The sequence below is a fragment of the Ailuropoda melanoleuca genome, chromosome 1 (genome assembly GCF_002007445.2).
Source record: "Ailuropoda melanoleuca isolate Jingjing chromosome 1, ASM200744v2, whole genome shotgun sequence".
Taxonomy (NCBI): Eukaryota; Metazoa; Chordata; class Mammalia; order Carnivora; family Ursidae; genus Ailuropoda; species Ailuropoda melanoleuca.
Genome location: NC_048218.1, coordinates 160458733 through 160480334, shown reverse-complemented (window position 1 = coordinate 160480334; position 21602 = coordinate 160458733). Strand labels below are relative to the sequence as shown.

The 21602-nt window shown below is 40.2% G+C and overlaps 1 protein-coding gene across 2 annotated transcripts in view; it reads left to right on the top strand.

The window, feature by feature from the left end:
- Window positions 1-1849: 1849 nt before the first annotated feature.
- Window positions 1850-21602, top strand: part of RAPGEF5 (Rap guanine nucleotide exchange factor 5) — a 188933-nt gene continuing 169180 nt past the window's right edge. For both annotated transcript variants that reach the window (XM_034669071.1, XM_034669058.1), the window contains exons 1-3: window positions 1850-1956; window positions 7799-7920; window positions 9387-9555. In XM_034669071.1, the coding sequence (XP_034524962.1) occupies window positions 7869-7920; window positions 9387-9555 (221 nt within the window). In that variant the 5' untranslated portion in view covers window positions 1850-1956; window positions 7799-7868. The remainder of the gene's footprint in view (window positions 1957-7798; window positions 7921-9386; window positions 9556-21602) is intronic.

The window sequence follows — 21602 nt, the reverse complement described above, 5'->3', positions numbered from 1 at the left end:
AGAATTCTCTAGTTAACAGCTCTTCCCTTTGCTCCTGGGCACGCTGTCTCCTTCACCTGGCGATGACACAGCTGAAGGTTTTCGAAATGCTCTGATAATCGTGTCATGGTACAAGATGTTCCCCAGATAGGGAAAAAAAATATTTTCCCATCTTCAAGTCCTTATATGAATGCATTATCAAGGTGGCAGAGTTAAAAATATATTTTTTCAGTTTGCTGTGTTAATAGGAATGCTGTATTTTTAAAATAGTGGATATGTTACACTAAAAACTTGGTGTAAGGGGATTATTTATATAGTTATCTATGAGTAGAATATATCTGTGTTCATTGAAAAAAGATGGGGAAGCGTCATTGTGTTTAAAAATCATTTGACCAAGAGTACCTTTTTCTTTCTTTCTTCTTTTTTTTTTTTTTTTTTTCTTTAAATAAGAGGAACAGGAGACTGTGAGCATTGTGAGGTCTGGAACTTTTTGACCTTATTCACTACTGCATCCCCAGATCTAGAATGGGGTCTGAGAACCTCTCATTAAGTGGTTTTTGAAAGACTGAGTGAATGAACATTGGTACCTTGTCAGGACCCGTCAGGGGTGAGCTGACTTGTACCTCTTTTAAGATAGTACCTTTTTTTCTTCCATCCGAATTTTTATTTAAATTCTAGTTAGTTAATATATGTGTAATACTGGTTTCAGGAGTTGAATTTAGTGATTCATCATTTACATAGAACACCCTGTGCTGATCATGACAAGTGGCTTCTTAGTGCCCATCCCCCATCCAGCCCAAGTCCTCACACTAGGGTAGTACTTGCTGTCATCTGACTTATTGCAGTTTTTTTTGTTTTGTTTTGTTTTTTTTTGTATATAGTTGCAACATGTTAAAAAAATAATTTCCTGCCCTTCACGCTTTCTCATCCGGTTGTTTTTAGGAGGTGATAATAGGAATATTAGGGAAGTCTAAGAATGGGGTTGAAATGTTCCCTGTCAAGTCATAGTCATATACTATTAATTGGTTTGCTTCAAGAAAATGTATATTTTTTAGGTGCAAAATAGTGTAGGTGCAGAAAGAGTTCACCCAGAAATAAGTAAACGATGTAGCATGCATTCCCAATATATTAATTTTCATGAGCATGAAGACCGTTCGTTTTTATTTAGCTTTGTTTGTGTAGCAGCATTGCACTGTGGAGGATGGTGCCAATTATAGAGAAAGCATGTAGTATGTAAAGTCAGACGTGGACCTCTCTAGATTTAAGGAGTACCCTCCTTCAAACTCTAAGGATTAGAGATGCATATGGGTGAATTAGAAGATGAAAAAGGAAGTTAAATAAAATTTTTATCTGCCAGGTGGAATCATGAAGTAGATGAAACCAGGATGCTTGGAATTAACTATGAGCTCTGCAGCTGAGTGAAGCTTAAAAGCGAAGCAGACAACAGCCTATCACATTGTGTCACAGTATGAGATGTTCAATAGATAGGAAAATGTTATTTTCCCATCTTCTGAGACTTTTTACATGAATGCATTATCAATATGGCAGAGTCATATGTAATATAAATGTACTTCAATTTGCTGTATTGATAGAAACTCTATTTAAAAAAACATTTTATTCTGGAAATTTGGTATAAAAGATTACTTATAGTTAAAGCAGTTTATTTGGAAAATAGTTACTGTAGCTTAATAGCACAAGTGGACCAATAGCAAAAATAAAATGGGTAGTAGTTGGTCTGTAGCTACGTAGGCTAAAGTGTTTTAAACTTAGGCATGTGGATGTGATTTTTTTTATATAGTGTGCTCTTGGCAGCTCACAGATTGTCATATCATTCTAAATTTACGGAAAATATTTGTCTTTTTCCATTTAGATTTATGGAGAGAATTCGTCTTGTGCAGGAAGAGCACTGAGGAATATTATTATCGTTCAGGCAGCTGACCTGATAAAGGACAGAGTGAACCTCAAGGGATTTTACAGGTAACACAGTTTTCTAACACCTTGTCAAAAATTCTCCTTGAATGAAAAAAAAATGTACTGAAATCATAACCTTGATCACAGAGAGCTGGGCTCTATCAGTACTGGGAGGATTTGTTTGTTTGAAGTGTCTAGTTGGGGTACTAATGGTGATTTTTCTGTTAAACTCAGTCAAATGTTTGTTGACGGTAGACTCCTGGTTCTGAAGTTAAGGTATGGAATCTCCAGGTGCAAGTGGATGGGTTCCTAAGAGAGTATCTGCTCTGCTCCCTCTGAAATGTGATGTTTTATAATATTTGCACTGGGCGTGTGCTGTATTAGGACATCAATAAGCATAGGTCTCTTCTTCAGGGACCTTACAAGGTCTCTTTGAGGACTCTTGGGAGATCTGTGGGAGAGGGATCCTTTTTTTTTTTTTTATGATATGTTAGTCACCATACAGCACATCATTAGTTTTTGATGTAGTGTTCCATGATTCATTGTTTGCATATAACACCTAACGCTCCATGCAATACGTGCCCTCCTTAATACCCTTCACCGGGCTAGCCCCCCCCAAAAAACCCTCAGTTTGTTTCTTGGAGTCCATAGTCTCTCATGGTTCATTCCCCCTTATGTTTCCCCCCCTTCATTCTTCCCTTCCTTCTCCTAATGATCTCCCTGCTATTCCTTCTGTTCCACAAATGAGTGAAACCATATGATAATTGTCTTTCTCTGCTTGACTTATTTCACTTAGCATAGTCTCCTCCAGTCCTGTCCATGTTAATGCAAATGTTGGGTAATCATTCTTTCTGATGGCTGAGTAATATTCCACTGTATATATGGACCACATCTTCTTTTTCTATTCATCTGTTGAAGGGCATCTCGGCTCCTTCCACAGTTTGGCTATTGTGGACATTGCTGCTATGAACATTGGGGTGCATATAGCCCTTTTCACTACATCTGTATCTTTGGGGTAAATACCTAGTAGTGCAATTGCTGGGTCATAGGGTAGCTCTATTTTTAATTTTTTAAGGAACCTCCACGCTGTTTTCTAAAGTGGCTGCACCAGCTTGTATTCTACGGGAGAGGGATTCTGCTCTAACTTGCCGGGTGAGGATGAGCCCCTCCTTGGCACTGCAAGGAGGGGAAAGGGCAGGTGGCAAATGGTTGGCGTTTTTCCACCTTGGCTTGTGAATAAAGGCAGAGGTATGAGTAAATGGATGGGCTAATGGTTAGTTTTAAAGGTGGACTAAGAATGGTCACTTAGAAGGTCTAGGACACATGTTTTTATTTCATGGAGCCATTTAAAGAACAAACAAAAGTGAATTACCAGCTTTTTATTTTATGAAGTAAAGGTATTAAACCATATCAAACAATACGAAAACCAAGTTATAAAAATAAAACAAAAAGAGAAAAAAAATAGCACTTATTATCATTATTTTTTTCTTACAGAAATGAGTTTGCATTATACCATAAAGAATAGGAGGCATACTTAGAATACATGACACCAAAAAAAGTAGGAAAAGGGTGCCTGGGTGGCAAAGTCGGTTAAGCATCTGACTCTTGGTTTCATCTCAGGTTGTGATCTCAGGGTCATGAGATCGAGCCCTGCCTCAGGCTCCATGCTTAGCGTGGAGTCAGTTTGAGACTCGCTCTTCCTCTTGCCCTTCCCCCCAAAATAAATAAATCTTTAAAAAAATAGCAAAAGATTCTCAGAATAAAGGATATTTTGTTAACTAAATTTAGCTTTATTGCAAACTCATTGTTAATATTCCTGTTTTTTCCATTTGTCACAGTTGGGAAAAATTTCATCATGGCCTGGATTTGGGGGATAGTGATTACCAACCTATTTGAGTAAGAAGATCTCCTTTTTATTGAGACATGACTTAAAATGAACAATTCTTGAGGGTACAGCTTGATGAATTTTTGATTATTATATACATATATGTAACTATTATCCATACCCTAGATAGTTTCTTAATGTTCTTTTCTAGTTACTATCCCATGCTACCAAGTACTTTCTGATCAGACTCTTGGCAGAATCTGTTTTCTGAGGTACCATTGAGCAAGGGTGGGAGGGGAGTTGGGAGAACTACAATGAATTAATACTTTAAAAATCCCATATTAAATTTTTTAAAAAGATTTTATTTGAGAGAGAGAGAGAGCACAAGAGTGGAGGGGGAGGGGCAGAGGGAGAAGACGACTCCCTGCTGAGCAGAGAGCCTGATGCGGGACTTGATCCCAGGACCCTGAGATCATGACCTGAGCCGAAGGCAAACACTTAATGACTGAGCCACCCAGGTGCCTCAAAATCCCATATTAAATTAACCACATTAGTACATATATAGGTTTTGAAAAATATAACCTAGGTAAGACATGATCTATTCTGTTGAAAGAGCATGTTTTTGTGTATATGGACTCATGAGCCCTTGGAAAGACCTTACCCCCCCCCCCACCATAAACAATTCATAGCCCAAGGTCTGAGAACCTTCAGTTTAGAGCCTGGGCCAAGTAGACACGACAGGTGAGAAGAGCAGTTGCAGTCATGGCTGGACCACTTTACATAGAGCCTTTTTCATTTTTTTTTAAATACATGATAGTATCAACTTTAAACCTAATTTTTTTTTTCATTTTTAAAAAATAAAAACTGGTTGGGTAAGGCTTTGGGTCTAGCCGTGAGCAGGCTCCTACGATTCTTTTTAGCTACCACATAAGGCTATGTGTAAGATCTGTCATTGCTCTCAGTTGCTTTATGTGGTCTCCATGGATATAGATTGAAAAAAGCATTGGGAGACGTACATTAATGAGGTTCATGGAAAAGAACCATCCGTCCAAGTTAGAACAGATTTAGGGTTCAGTGGGAGTAGAATGGGGAGAGAGCATGTGCTGTGCTATTTCAGATTCCCAGTGGTTGGGCCAGAACTTCCTATCTTTCATAATCTAAGGATTGATTAGTGCCCTGGGTCTAAAGATAAAGTGCTAATATGATTGCCTAGGATGAGTCATTTTCCTTTGTCTGGTGGTAAATTGAGGTGAAGTGTTCCCCATGTACTACATGAGAATTACTTTCAGAACTTTGAGATGTTTATATTCCTTTTGCACTATAGGAAAAATCATACTGGTTTCTGAGACTCCAAGGAAGTCTCTAAATACCATCACCCCATTTACATTTGAGATTAGGGTTCCGTCTGTAGTACCATGAATGAATTGCTAAAAATGCAACTAGAGACAGAAGGAGACGAGGAGAAATCAAATTTCCAGCTCCAGAAATTGGAGCTGAAATGATATTTAGTGTTTTGTTATAGCAGTCACATTGGCCTTGTAGCTAATCACCTCCATATCACGATGTTCCTGTCTCATATTGCAACTCTGGTTAGATCTTCATGTACTCAGATGGTTTCTGGATCTAGCACAAGACTGAAAATACACTGGGAGTAGGAACTGGGTGTTCAGATCGCTCCCTCCCATCTATCCCTTTTCTTCTTCATTGCTCTCCCCTAAGTCCTGTAGGTTTAGGTCTGGTAGCTGGATTGTTGCTGCCCTGGTCAGCAAGTCAGGAGAGTAGGCGTTCAGTGCAGGCGCACCTCACCGCATGCTGTTTGCTTTGGTGATATTAATGATAGTGTTTATCCCTATTCCTAGTGGGGTTTTCCCTGGTGCAGATGGATTGTTGAAGGACATTTGAAACATAACTTGATAAAGTTGGGGGGTAGAGGAGAAGGGGGTCAGGAACAACTGAAACAGTAGCTTGCTGGCTGGGGTGGGGGGCTCTGACGAACTGTTGTTGTCATGACAGCACTCGGTGATATGTTTTAGCGTGTGGACTCAGCCCTGCTCCCTAAGCCAGCGTGAGCCTTTCCCAGTGAGAAGGTAGAGCTTGGGGACTGAGGCTTTGTAGTCACCAGTATCACCTAGGCTCCATTCAGCCACACTGCATCAATCTGTACATTCACCGAATCCCCCAGGTGCTGCTAAACACCATTCTGAGAAGCTGCAGTCTGGGAAACTTCTTCCCCATCTCCTGTGAGCAAGGCAAACACACTCATCCGTCTAGGCACCTTTTGCAGTTTGGCAGTTTAGCTTACTTAGTAAATGTTCGGTTATGCCCTGTTCCGGGTGGTCAGACACTGAGAGCAGGTTGAGGACTGGATTGTTCTTACAATTAGGATTACGATGATACAGTGTTTTAATCCATGGGATAAAAGTGCTTTACAAGCCCAAAGATGCTGGCTAATTGACAGAGGTGTTGAGGAATTAATTAACACTTTGAGCCTTTAACATGAAAGGTGTCTTATAGAATTAGAAGTCAATATTGACTATTTTGTCTAATTGCCTAGTTTATTGTGATCTGTTTTCTCCTTTTTCAAAACACATCCATTTATTTGACAGTTAATCTTTCTAAAGTCTTAATGCTAACCTGCAAATAAACGTGTTGGGTATTGCCCTAATTGCCTTAGAGTATCTTTCAAATAGTGACACGTCACCAAAAAAAAGAAGAAAAAGTGATGCTTTATGAAAAGCCGGCATATTTGTTCAAATATCTCAGCGGAAGGGCACCTGGCTGGCTTAGTCGGTAGAGCTTGCGACTCTTGATCTTGGGGTCGTGAGTTCAAGCCCCACTTGGAGGTAAAAAATAAATAAATAAATAAAATAAAATAAACCCCAAACCACAAAACAAATATCTCAGCACAAAAGTTTATTTTTCCTTTTACCCCTGAAAATGTAGTACCTCTTGGCATTTCTTCAGATTGTTGGTTACTGTGTGATTTCTAGGTATTGGTGACCATGGCCAGTCACAGAAAAATAAGCAGTATTTTTCTGTTTTAGGAATAAAATAAATGTTGATGTGTTTTGGTCCTTAAATACCAAATATAGAATAAAGGCAGCCATTTACATGATACATCTTTTTTAAAAAAACATTTTGATGACATTTTCATAAGGGAGAATGATTTTCAGTGAAATTTCTGCAAATGAAAACCATATTTCAGGAAGTTGTCTTCTTTTGGGTTTTCATCTGAGGCTGATAAAGATGAAAAAGTAGGCATGAAAATACTGCTTCTCATGCCCAGATTGGGGCATGCTTCGAATATAGTTGTGTATTTTAAGACAGATTACAGGGGATATTTTTGTGTATGTGGTTAGTGGAATCCATCACACACATCTGGGTTTATGGCTCTATGAGTTTATGATCTAGGCTGCTTAGCTAGGTTGCTTAGACAATATTAAAAAGAATAATGGTCATATTTGTTCTTTGGGACAAATTTTAGGATTTAATACGTTTGGAGAGTAGCAAACAAAACTCATTACCACTCACTGTGGTCCTAATTTTGTGTAATGTTCTTGGAGTTATTTTGTTCTCCAAAAGACTAGATAAAAGTCTATAAAGAGTTGAACAAAGGTTTATCACCATTACCTTGAGGTACTTGTCTTACCAAGGCAGAAGGATTATCTTTATATAAAGGATTGCTAAATTTATTCCTTCATTTGTTCAAACACATGTTTTTGAGGACTTGCTATGTGCCTGGAATGTTCTAATTGTTGGGGTTTAACAGTGAGTTATACACATAGTCCCCGATATCCTGAAAATGATTCTGAAGTGAGGAAAGCAACTATTATTCATTCAGAAAAATGTGTAATTACTAAAATGGTAGGTGATTTGAAGCAAAAGTATAAGAGGGTATGATTCTAAGTTTCCTTAAGGAAGTGATATTTTAGCTGAAATCAGAAAGATGAATAAGAGGTCCCTGTTCATTTATTATTGAGTCCCTTGTTTAAAAAAGCACATGACCAGGATGATATTAAATATCAATTCTTCGGCAAATGAGCGCAACAGTGTCTTAATATGAATGGCTTTCCTTTTGTTTAGGAGGAGCTGTGTTGGGTCAGAGCTGGTAGACTGGCTTCTAGAACACTGTCCTTTTGTCCAGTGCAGATCTATGGCCATAGGGGTCTGGCAGCTCCTACTGGATATGGGAATTATGCTATCAGGTCAGTATTACATGTTTTGAAAGCATGGAAACATTATTTTATTAAGCCACCAGAACAAAATTTACTTGATTTTCTGGAGGATATTACAGTCTGAATGGAAATTGTTTTCACAGGTAAATATTTGCATTCTCTTACATTTTATAAACAAAAGTGACCAGTCATCTTTCGATTATTATTTCTCACACCTTTTGTGAAAATAATTAGGTACTTGCTGATTCATAGACTACTTAATGTCTAAGAGTCTTCTCCCTTACCCTCTCTTCTACTTAAAAGGTTGCTCACAATTTTTTTTAATCAGTGACATCTTTAGTTGCTCTAAATGTGTGATTTATCTAGGTGTTCATAGAATAATTATCAGAAACTGATTTTATGAGTGGAATGTTATGCCGTTTTAATTGACTAATCATGAACAATTAGAGATGTGACCTATGAAAATTAGCTGTTTAAACAGAACACAAAATTGATGTTAACTAGCAACTAAAATAGATGGCGGATAGCTTTTTTCTTAGTTGAGCCTGGGGAATTAAAGAATTAGAAGTCAAGTAATCTGGATTCCTTATTTAGCTTTATCATGCAGGTGCTAGTTGGTCACCAGGAAGCCCCTTTGTCCCCATAGGTAATAAATATTGAGCGTCAGAGCATAGTAAGGTTCAGAAAGTCATACCCCAAGCCCAGTGTAGCACAGATGGGGATGTGGGTATAATTTCAGTGAGTTCTTAATACCTAGCACCCGATCCTCTTATTTAGAAAAGCAGTAACTACCTTTGAGGAGTGTTACCAGCTTGCTTGTGAGGTTCATATTTCTGGTGAGCAAAAAATTTGTGTCAGTGTTTTTTTTTTTTTTTTTGGATAAGTCTCCAATTCTTGATTCCTTTTAAAACAGCCTTGGTAGCATTGACATTTTGTGCTAAATAATTCTCTNTGTGCTAGATAATTCTCTAGAAGGGACCTGTCCTGTACATTATAGAATGTTCAGCAGTATCACTTTCTCTACCCACCTGTAGCACCCCCTAGTAGTGAAAACCAAAAACGTCTCCAGACATTGCCAGATGTCCCTGGGGTGGCACCGTTGCCCCCGGTTGAGAACCCCCGAGCGTAAAACGTGGGATAGTGTTGTATTTGTGTATCACTCAAGTAATTAAATATATTCGTTTGCTTTGAGACACACAAGAAATTCTCCCCACTTTCTGAATTGCTACCGTTTTCACCTGTCTGTGGAGCAGAAGAGTCATAAAGTACATATGCATATGCTGGCTAAAGCCTCAAGTAATAAAAGTAGGTTGGTCAGGAAGTCCCTTTTAATTCAATGGGATTGTGAACATGAATGGACTTAGACTATATAATTATAGTCCTACCCCTGGGTTCTCCCTAATAATTAGTAGGGCTTTCAATTCATTATTTGGTTTATGACTCTCTAAATAATAGACTTTAAAAAAACAGATCCTCCTCTTTTTGGTTTCCAACAGTGGACCAGAATTTATACTTTCAAGATACCTATGTTTTCTACCAGTTTTCTTCTGATGAATGTAGCTACTTGTACTGTGAATTTGAAAGAGAAGAAGAATGGCAGAATGGTGTCAAACTTTTACTGCAACTTGTGCCTCTTATTCCTGCTAGAGCTGGCATCTGTGAACTGTAAGTAGATGTTCTTTTGTTCTAATATAAAATTATTCCCACTTAGAGACTATTTCCTGTTTCTAGGGACTGTGCTCTGCTCTTCAAGGTCGCCATCTCCTGTAAGAGATAGCTGTCCCATCCCCATTTCTCAGATGCAGGTTCAGAAAGATAAAAGAAATGGCTGGAAATTAAATCCAGCTAAAAAATGGCTGAACTGGTATTCAAATCCCAGAAGTTCATGCCTCGCCAGCTGCACCATGCTGCATCTAATTTAATCATCACTGTGTGAGTAGTGAGCTAAATTAGGAGTAAAGATGATTTGGCTGAGGTTGAAATAAAATAATAACTGACATATTATCTGCTCTCCAAATCGTGACTTTCCTAGGAAAGAGCTCAACAGACCTTTCTGAAAATAAGCAAGAAGCAACATTTGGCAAATTAAAACACGTGAATCACTATCACATGAAGATAGTGAATCACTATATGATTAAAATGAATTAAAATTCATTAGAGAAGACTTGGGAACAGGGCTTGAGTCATGATATGGTGCTGTTGACATGTCTTTATCTCTCTGTGGAATTCATGATAAGCTTATTTTGGAATAATGAAATTCAGATTAAAATTTTCCATCAATAACTTTTCCATATTCAGTTTTCAAAATACGTTCCCATGCTGTTGACTCTCGGGTCTGAGATTAGGAGGGCAAGTGGTATCACTTTTATCTCACGGGTAGGAAAATAGATTCCAGGAGAAACACCTACAATCATTGCAAAGATGAGTTACTCTTAAAAAAAAAATACTGGACAGTTAGTCCAGGCTTCTAGAAAAGAAATAAATGTTAGAATATTAATGAGATACCATGCTAATAGGTTGATTGTAGAAACACATCTTATGTCAGGAACTATGCTAACTGCTTTATACTATTTCATCTTCAGATGAATTCTAGAAGTTACTACTATTGTCAACCATTTGTGAGGAAAATGAGGGATAGAGGTCAGGTGACCTGTCTAAGGTCACACGAGTGGTGAGTGGAACCGTATGGTTTGAATCCATGTCCATGTGACTCTAACACCCACTCTTTTAACACCTGCCAGGGTGTGTTCCAGGAATGATGGGGGTCATTCCAGCTTCCCCTTCTGAGACACTATAAACAGAAACTATAAAAATGTTAGACTGACTCCAAAATGGTTATGACATTACCACCACCACCGCACATAGAGGACCTTGGAATGGTAAAGCAAAATTCAAGTGTAATTCTTCACTCAGTTGTCTAAGTACAGAAGATGGTCTTTAGTATAAGATGCTTTTAATAGAGGTCAGAATTTCCTGAGAGAAGTCAAAGAGTATTTCACTAAACTTTAACAAGCTTTCCAAGGAGTGTGTGCTTCGGAAGCTAGAGATGACTGTGACTTGCTTTGACGCCGTGGGACTGGCATTCTCTAGTAGCTCTTCTTAACCATTTCTTGTCCTGCACGCAGGATGGAAGAGTGTCAGTCACATGGGTGTGCATGGGTTACCAGGGGCATAAGGGCAACTGAAATCAACTTGCAGGCAGTCCTCAGAGTTCACTCCAGTGCTTTCTCCCTGACGCAGACAGCAGATTGGAATGCCATTGAGTGAGATGACCTTGTTATAGGGAAACCCTGAGTCCACTCTAGATTCTAAAAATTATTTTCAAAAATTTGGTTCCTAATATTAATTCCAGATTATCTGCAGTCATTTGTCGCACCGATCACTGAACAGAAATGTCATGCTTCTGGAGTTGAGAATCACCGTGATGTGCTTTGTTTATTGGCAGATTTTTTGTTGATGGTGGTGGTATGAACATGTACCACATTGGGCGTGGTCATTCCTCTGGGGCAGTTGTCATTGGGGAGCTGTGGATCCATCTGTCCCATATTATAACTGCTAACTATACAAAGATAAAATTAATGAACCACTGCAAGTCTTTAATGGCAAGAGATAGATGTATACACATATAAAATATCTGTATATAATATACAAATAAATAACTTTTTTCTATGCTAGAGTTACAGCCAAACCTCTAAGCTAGGATAAAATTTTTGGCTAAATTTTGGAAAGCCAAGGTTTAGGTTATCCAGACTTGGAAGAAATTATTGTCAGAGAAGTGCCCAGGGACACTGTCCTCTTCCAGCTGTGATGGCGCAGCCTTCCTGTGGCTCGATGCATGTGATTCCCATTTAACTTCTGCTCTCTTTTGGTGATCCCTATTCATTCTGACCCCCATCTCACACCCATTTATTCCCTCCTGCCCCTGTGGTGCTCTGCTCCTTCCTCTGCCTCTTTCCTTATCTAGTTGAATTCTACCCACCCCTCAAGGGGGAGCCCAAGTCCTACCTTGACTACAAAACTTCCAATGTCTACAGTTCCTGTCAGTCTTTCTGGTAAGTAATGGCTCTTGCTGTTTGCATCCAAAAAATTTTCCATTCTTCTGTGTCATTTGTAGTCCTGTGTTAACCATTCTGCTCTCTCAATCCATTTTTATCAATTCTACTGAAATAGCCTTGAAAGTCCTCTTGATTCATTAACTTGCATCGTCTATTCCGGAGCTGAAAATCCTGTCCTGTGGTCCTTTTACGAGCCTTTTGATATTTGAAGGCTATTAAGGTCTGTGTATGTGGTTCTGCATTAGGTCCCTCTAATTTGCTGTCTCCTGAATCTGTGTAATTATGTGAGGAAACCACTTAACATCTCTGTGTAAACACAATTCTGTACAAATGTATTTTTTTTAAGCGGATTTTTTTTTTTCCATTTAGAAAAATGTTTAAAGCAGGACAACAAATGAAGCTGTTGCAGGTTTTTGGGCTAATTTGAGGGAAAAAACCTCCTATTCTATACAAAATAACTTTTGCATCCAAACTGAGTAGATAATTTGAAAGGAGTGTCTAGGGTACTATCTCTGGGAGAAAAAGTAGCAGTCATGGTATTTTATTCAAACCGAAAGCCAAATCAAGTCATCCAGAAAGGACTTTTTTCTAACTTTTTTTTTTTTAATTGTGTGTGGAGGGGTGGGTTGGGGGTTGGTTAGAAATGCTGAAGTGACAGCATAGAGAAAGGCTTCCTGATAGCTCCTTCAGGACTAGTGAGAAATTGGAGGATTTACTCTGTGAGGAAGCTTGGCTGGTTCAGTTCAGCTGCCTTTACAGAGGCTGCTGGCTTACCAGGGGTGGGAGCGGTAGGGCTCTGAATGGACGGAGTCCATGAACCTCGAATACACGAAAACTGTATCCTCCCGTTACAGGGCAGTTAACATTTAAGCTGTTATTTAAAGAGTTCTAGAGGATTGCTGAAATGTAGCTCGGGCTACACGCAGACATGTAAAGAAAAATGTAATGTCTTCATTTGTCCTCTGAGCAACTGTTATTGATTGTCCACGTGAGCCTCCGCCTTGCTAGGTAGCCAGAAGGAAGGGAAAGAAACCCCTAATTTTAGTCTAATCCACTTAGGTTATTCTAATAAGGTAATTTAAAAGGCTGTGGAGCCTATTTTGGTAAAAAGGTCAGTCTGTGCCCACTCCCTGTTCCTCAGCAAGACAACGTCTGGTATGTGGTGAGTGGTACGGGTCTCTTAAGCCTGGTAGAGGAGGCTCTGCTGTCAGGATGGGCCCTTTCCCATCCGCACTGATTTTGCCTAGTGGATGGGCAGCCACTTGCCTAATGATCCCTGAAGTATAACTGGGGTGTTCCATTGGCATCTGCTGTGGAGCCTGGGGCTGGCACAAGTTGGGTTTGTCCATGCTGGCTGGATCGGCATCTGTTGGTCCTGCCTGGCTGATGGGCCTTCCTGTACCTACTGGCATTGCTCATGCTCCTGAGGGGTCTGGCTGTGGCTTCCACAGTTGGCCTGTTCAGCCACTTGACCTCTGTTGAAACAGCTCCCTCTCATAGCGTCCCAGCCTGACTTTTCCTGATTCTAACTATTGAAAAAACAAAACAAAAATATGTTCATTGTTGTTACTCTTATTTAGCAGTGCACTTAATTGAATGGTATCTTAGCCTTCAGATTCCTAACTAAACAGCTCTAGGGAAAGCTCAGTCCAGTGGGTTAAGATGAATTTATTAGCGGGGCGCCTGGGTGGCTCAGTAGGTAAAGCGTCTGACTCTTGATTTCGGCTCAGGTCATGATCTCAGGGTTGTGACAGGGAGCTCTGCATTGGGCTCTATGCTGGGCATGGAGCTCACTTAAGATTCTCTCTCTCTCCCTGACCCTCCCCTCCATTCCCTCTCTCTCTTTCCCCCCTCTAAAAAAAAAACAAAACAAACAGAAAACAGATGAATTTATTAGCATTCATTATTTCATGTTCTAGGCAGACAAGCAAAAGTGTACTTGAGGTAGGTGGAACAGTGTGCAGGGCATGAAGTCAGAAAGAGCGGTGGCATGTTGAGGCTGTGCAAGGCCGCTTGATGTGGCTGTAACGGTGAGTCACAGTGAGGGGAGCTCAGACTTTAAGAGTGGGGAGCACATCTCAGATGGAGTGCAGGGGTGTGTAGACCCATAGGGAAGACAAGCATTATCTTTACATTGAATAAAGAGAATGACTTAACTGTGTATCGTTGGTTCTGAAATAAATAAAATACAGTTTGTTACTTGAATTCACAGTTAACACTTTTATCGTGTGTTTGCTTAATCATCATGTACAGAGTTCATGGGTCTGTGATCCATTTCTATGTAAAAGGGGTCTCCCTAATTAAAAAATGGGGAAGAATTGGCTTAGTCATTTGGCCTAAGCTGGCCTGGCAGTGACAACAATAATAAAATCAATAGTAGCGGTAATGATGAACACTTTTTACAACAGGAGTTTGAAGTTACAGATGAAGGAGCTGAGGCAAGGCGGGTTACGTAATTTGCCAAAAGAACAGGCCTCTGTACTTGGTGGCAGTGACGTGAAATGAAGACAAAAGGTGAACTTGGAAGTGACCTCTATGGCAGTGTTTCTCAACCATGATCCTTTCAAAAAGAAGGAGGCATAGTCTGAGATCTGCTGAACCAGGCTTGGGTTGGAAAGCTGAGACAATCATATCAGTACTTTATATCAAGTTCTAAAGATGAGGCAAATGTACACCAGAGTTGAAGTCTACAGTTTATAAAGTCACCATACAGAAAGAGCTTGGTTAAGTGATGGGAAATGTGAATGGTAATTAAGTCAAAGTTGTAAAATACTATGTAAAGAAATCAGATTAATACCATTATGATGAAGATTTTATCAAGCATGGTACTTACTACCACTTGGCTGACATTCCTGAAATTCCATATATTTAGCTTCAGAAACATTTATATGTGGGAGGGAGTCCAGAGTCCTTAGATAATTGAATTTGCTCCTCTTCATTTCTAGGTAAGGAAAAGGGGCAGGGAGAAGAAGGTCTGGGAAAAGGCAACCACTTGTCACCAATACTCTTCCTCAACAGGCATACGCTGAGTATCAGGTTCGTGTGAAGTACAAATTTGTGCTTGGCTCTCTGGAGATTCGACCCTGTGTAAGTCATGTAAAGCCCTTTATGAAGCCAGCGTTATTAGGGCAAAGTTCAGAAAGAGAAAATGAATGTGAAAACCAGAAACTTTCTCAACAAATATTAGTAAATGGGATCCAGCAATATATAAAAGTGATAATACATCATGAAAAAACAGGAATTTATCCCAGAAATAAAAGAATGGTTCATAGTTTAAAAATCAATCAGTATAATTCTCCAGATTTAGTCTAACAGGAAAAACTGTGACAAACTCCATAGATACAGAGAAAACATTTAAAAAAAATTCAGTATCCATTCAGGATAAAAATTCTTAGAAAACTAGGAATATAAGGAAACTTCTTCAGTCTGATAAACCTTACATAAAACCTATGGCTTACATCATACTATTATAGTGAAAGACTGAATACTTTCCCACTAAGGGAACAAGGCTAATACATCTTTTAATCACTTCTCTTCAACACTAGTCAGTGCAATAAGGCAAGATAAAGAAATAAAAGGTATACAGACTAGAAGACAGACTAAAGCCACCTGTCTTTGCAGATGACCTAATTATATAAATAGGAAATCCCGAGGAATCTGCAAAAAACCTACTAGAACTAATAAGCAGGTTTAGCAGGGTCATGAGATACAAGGTCAGTATGCAAAAATCAGTTATGTTTCTATGTACTAGCACAAAAAACACTGTGAAATACTTAGGTACAAATCTTAAAAGTGTGCAAGGGCCGTACGTCAAACACTTCATGAGTCTGATGTAAAAAAAAAAAAAAAAGATCTAATAAGATTTAAATAAGAGGATCTCTCCATGTTCATGGACTGGAAGACTCAATTATTATTAAGACCTTAATTCTCCCCAGACTGACCTGTCTTTTCAGTGGCAGTCATCTCCTTGTCTGTTGGCCTCACCATACCTGCATAATAATAAAAACTACTTTCAAAAACACTGACTTCTGAAGGGGGAGTGTCCTGGTGCTCCGTCCTAAGACCTCTTTCTCTGCTCTTACTCTGGCGGTGCCCTCCCGCAGGCCTTTATTTAATATCCTCCCCATGGTGGTGATTTCCAAAATTCAGATCCCTATCTCTCCTTGGCACCCTCCATACGCTAATGCCACCACCACCTTCCACCCTGTCACCTCCATTCCTTTAGTGTCCTTATCCCGCCTAACTTTGCCTTGTCTACCTGACATGTTTAAGCAAGGTGAGAAATCCTTTGGCATCCTTAATTTCTGAACTGGTGCTGGATTAACATCTTCTAAGTGGAGATCAACTTCAGGTCTACCATTCCTATGTCCCAAACCTACCTTTTATACTCCTGACTTTTCCTAATTAGATTCTCATTTTATGCTCTTTGGGGAAGAGGAAATAAATACTGGATGAATAGACATTTTTTTGAGTATTTCTCAAAAAAAAATTTCATGGTGGAACTTGGTTTAAGTTTTGTGTTAGAATCATAGGTGAAGAAAATTTCCATTTGCTGCTTGTTTAAATTGTATAAAAAATGCTATGAAATCAGCTGGTCTTAGTCTTTGTTATTACTCATCACCCCCTCTCGCAAGGAAACACTAAGCCCTCCAAAATTTCCATTGTTTACAGAAAAGGCTTATTCTAGATGTGGGAACAGATTGCTTATTTTTATCAGAGTACATAATTATTTAAGAGTAGTACAGGAATTTTGACAAAAATTGAACTTTCAGGCCTGGTTGTGCCAGCATTTGAAATATAGCTGCTTCATTAAATATTAACTATTAATCCTCAAATCTTCAATATAAAATGCAAAAATATCAATAATAACTAATTTTATTCAGTTTTGGATGAATATATAGCTATATATCCTGACCCCAGTGAAACCTGTCATATTCACATTTTATTAGTGTTTGGTAAATGGCCTCTGTAAGCACAACTAGTACCCTGATCCTGTGAAAAATTAACTTTCCTTTAGAAGATTGAACAGAAGGTTGTATTCATGATATCAAAGATCACAAGAAAAAATCTAATTCTCATTTTTCTACCATCCCACTTTTTCTTTTTTGTCATAAGAATTTGCTTTGTTATGCAAAATAGATGTGTCCAGAATATAGATGTCAGAGAAGGGACAGTACTTGAGTGTACTTTCTTACTCTTCTGGGATCAGTGGGTGTTAGATGTGGTGGAGATTGAGTCTGTGCTCCTGGAAGAGCATTCTCTTTGGTAGTGTCTAGGACTTGGTATCAGTGATTTCTAAAACAGAAAAATTTCAAATCTGGCCCAGGAAATATTTCTGCAAGAGAAAGGCCCTGAAGTTTCCTTGCCTGACAGTCAGCAAGTACAGAACAACTCTGGGTTGTCCCAGGAGAATGTGAATTGTGGCATCATCTGTTGACTTAACATCATTTGTTCTCAGTTTGGTGGAGGGGGAGCCCTTCTTTCTGCTCAAAACTCATTCTTCTCTCTAGGCTGTGGGTCCTACCCTTCCTTGGAGACTTCCCTTTCCTGCTTTCTCAGTTTCTCAGTATCTCTCTGTTGGCTCTTCTCTTTCAGCAAACAAATGATTCCTTTAATCGTAATAACAAGAAACCAACCAACCTTTGATTTTATATCCTCTTCTAGTTACTTCTCCATCCTCCTTGTTTGTTTTACAGCCGAATTTCATAGCCCTCAGCACAAAACAAAAACTCTTAAGCAGTATCAGATGAGGCCCTGACTGGTCTGGTGTTGGCCTTATCTCCTGCCATTTCCTACTTCTTTGTCCTGGTAATCCTGCTGCAACTCCAGGGCCACTCCTTATCCATCCGAACCTTACCCTGGGTATCACTTCTCCCAAGAAGTGGCCTCTGACAACAGCAGATAAGGCTAAATGACTCTCACTTGTGTTGGCAGAGTATCCTAAAGATGGATTTTGCTAAACCCACTGATTGTTTTATTTCCCTATGTGTGTGTGCTGTGCATCTCCTGTTTGTTGTCAGATCGTGTTTGAAAGATTCCTGTATAGTTTGTCTTGGTTCTGGTTTTTTCCATGCCCTAGAATTTCATCAGCCTCTAGCAGAGGTAGTCTCAGGTCCATCCTAAATATTGTATTTCCCTCCAGTCCCTCCAAACCAAACAAACAGCACAGGACGGGTCAACATCAGCCCGGCTTTGGGGGTTGGTGATGGTGGGAAGTAGTGAACAGGCCTGCCTGACGTCCCCCTAGAACAGACTCTTCCCTGTTAGAATTCTGATTTGGAGATGGGCATGTTCCCCACCCTCCTTGGGTCCCAATCTAGAATATCTCTGTTTAATGTGAAGGTTGATGTGTAGTGTGTATGCAAGAAGCACTCAGACACAGACGAAGCCCCTGGGAGAGCAGTAATAGCATTTTACATGAAAGCTGACCAAGGCCACAACTCCTGGTGTTAGGTCTCTTTGTAATGTGCAGCTCAGAATAGTATTGGCACAGGTGCGTCTGGAAGGTCATGGATAACCACTCAGCTGGTTTGGCACGTGCCAGTTATGGCACCTCTTGAACTACCTGACTCCAGATCTCTGCAATTCCAGCAACCATAAAATAGACATTTAACACATTTTCCTAAAGGAACAATGTTATGCATAGTGGTAGCTCCTGGCAGCCCACATAGGCTATTCAATGTTGAGACACAGATGGACAGACAGAACCCATGTGTTTTTGAAGTATCAATATACAAATGTAAAGTATTATTTGGATAATATTTCCATAATAAAATGCCTCCAGTTTTCCACCCTGAAATACCATGAAACTTCTTCCAGTTAAAAAGGAAGTAGGGTTTTCCAACTCCGAGAGAGTTTTAGTTGCTCTTGAATCTTAAGGCACAGATATTTTGGCCAAAATCTGGTTGAGGAGTGTGGGTTCTGTCTCTCATATAGAAGATGTATGACAAGCTCTATTTTTTTTTTTTAAAGATTTATTTATTTATTTATTTGACAGAGATAGAGACAGCCAGCGAGAGAGGGAACACAAGCAGGGGGAGAGGGAGAGGGAGAGGGAGAAGCAGGCTCATAGAGAAGGAGCCCGACGTGGGGCTCGATCCCATAACGCCGGGATCACGCCCTGAGCCGAAGGCAGGCGCTTAACCGCTGTGCCACCCAGGCGCCCCGACAAGCTCTATTTTTAAGAACTTCATTGGAATAATTTCAAACCCATTATACTACTTCTCATGAAGGAATTCTCACTAAGAGCATTCTGGGAAGCCCTGCGGGGATACCAGTTAAATCCAACTTGTTAGAAATTATACTGGGCCAGAGTGGTGTAAAATAAATCCCATTGCCCAGATAATGTCCCCCGGGTGCTGCCTCCTGGGGCTCTTTATTAGAACTCAACCCTGTGTGACTACTGAGCCGTCAGAGCTGAGAGATGTTCTTGGGTGGGGACTTACTTTCCTGCTGCAGGATGAATTGTGCAAATGACTGTCAAACAATTGGCTGGGCTGTAAACTGTTATTACATCTATACTGTTATTTCTTAGAAGAAGATGGGGGGGTGATCCTTGTATTGCTATTACTTTAAGATACTTTCAGAGTTAGCACACCTTTGGTATTTGATATAAAAAAGTCATGGTTGGATTTGAATGATGAGAAGGCCCCTGAAAGATAGAACTGCTGCAGGGAGCTGGAAGAATGATGAAACAGCTCAGGGAAAGTGTTCTTGAGTAGAAGCAGGGTCCTTCCGTTGAATTGACTACAGATAAAAAGCTAATACCTTATGCAGTGGTAGTCCTGGGATAGTGATTCATGGAGCATTCCTTGAAGTTTCAGGTACTCCATTAATTTATTCAACAGTTATTTATTGAATGCCTCTTATGGACTAGGTTGTGTTCTAAGTGTCGGGGATATAATCATGAACAAAACCGAAATGTCTAGTCCCCTGGAGCCTACCGTCAAGTAGGGGAGGACAGACGATGTCCTAATTAAACAGATTTAGGTTGGTTAAAGGTAGAAAACTTTATGAAGATACATAAAGTAGGAAATGAGAGATATGTAGATAAGGGTCAGGAAAGAAGTTGACAGAGACCTCAAGGTTGTGAGACAGAAGTGAGGTGCATATCTGAGGGAAGAGTGCTAGGTCAAGGGGATAGCCAGTACCGCGGTCTACGGTAGAGTGTTAAAGGCAAAGCAAATGTGAAGGGAGGGAGAGTTGTCAGCATCTGTAACGACTTCGGTTTTATATGAGGGCGATGGGGAGTCATTTAAGGATTTTGAACAGAGGAGGATTGTGATCTGACTTACATATTAACAAGACTGCTCTGGCTCCTGGGTCCAGGTAAGAGATTAGGTGGCTAGGACAACTGTGGTGGTGGTGCTAGCAGTGGTGAGAAGTGCTCAAATGGAAGATACACCTGGAAGGTAGAGCTGATAAGATTTCAGGATGGCTACAGTGGGTAGAGTGTAAGAGAGCAGGGATCAAGGATAGCTTCTAGCTGGAGGGAAGGGATAGTTGTTGATTAAGGTGAGGAAGACTGTAGAGAGGCAGTGGTTGGCTTGGTTTTGTTTTTGTTGGGGACTGGTTAGAATGATAATATGTTCTGTTTGATGGTTGAAGGGACAAAGGCATCTTTTGCCATTCCTGTGTCCTTACATTGGCACCCTTAGATACTGCAGACCTCTCAAACTACTGAAGACATCTGCCCAAAGTACAAACACTCAGGACTTTCTGTTGGAGAATTACTGGGCCTGGCGTGGGCTGTTGGTAAGCAGGGACCTTGAGAAGCAGCCATGGGAATTCGTAAATCTGTGGTGCCTGCTGGGCCGGAGCTTCCTGCTGGCACAAACACTCTGGGATGGGTCTTCCTTCCTGGGGTCACTGCTTGTCTCTTTCTGTCTCATGTCACTTGTCATTGCCGATTCCAGCCGGGGTTTCTCTGCTTCCCTTCTCTAACCACTGACAAACCACACAGAGCTTCTCTCTTCCTCTCCTGTTCACTGATCCCTTTGAGTAATATTGGGAAAATAGGCAAGTATTACAGTTGATTCTTTTCTTTATTCCCCCTTGCCCTGTTTCATTACCTGTTTTGATCTGACGTGGGAGAACTTTGTCTTCACTGGATTGCACTGACCTGTATTTACTTACATAAAATCAGAATTTAATAAATGCCTTTGTTGGGGAAAGAGAGTCTGGTATTTCTGGGCATTTTGGCAGAGAGCTCGGGAGGGGACACAGTGGTGGGGAAGGAAGGAGGGTGATTGATGTTACCCTTCCCCTTCTCTAAGCTCTCCCACTGTTTACCGGTTACCACCAGACCCGCTCCTAAGACCTTACTCTATGCCAGGTCAAATGTAGGTGCCTGCCGGTGCAGAGGGGGATAGGGCACATGAGCGGGAAAGGAAGAGTATTTCTGAATTCTAGGACTTTGAGTAGGCCATAGGATAATCTCTGAAGATTTGGACTCTGAGAGAAGCAGGACCGGGTCTCAGTTTTAAAAAGATAATCCTGGTATTTATAGGAGATTGGTTAGAAGATAGTAAAAATAATTTGTGCGAGAGAAGTAGAAGGCTTCAGTGGTGAGTGAGGCTTAATAGAGGTAAACTGAAGGAAACAGATGGAATGGCCGCAGGGTGACCATGGAGCTGAGTCGTGAGAGGCAGGGGGCAG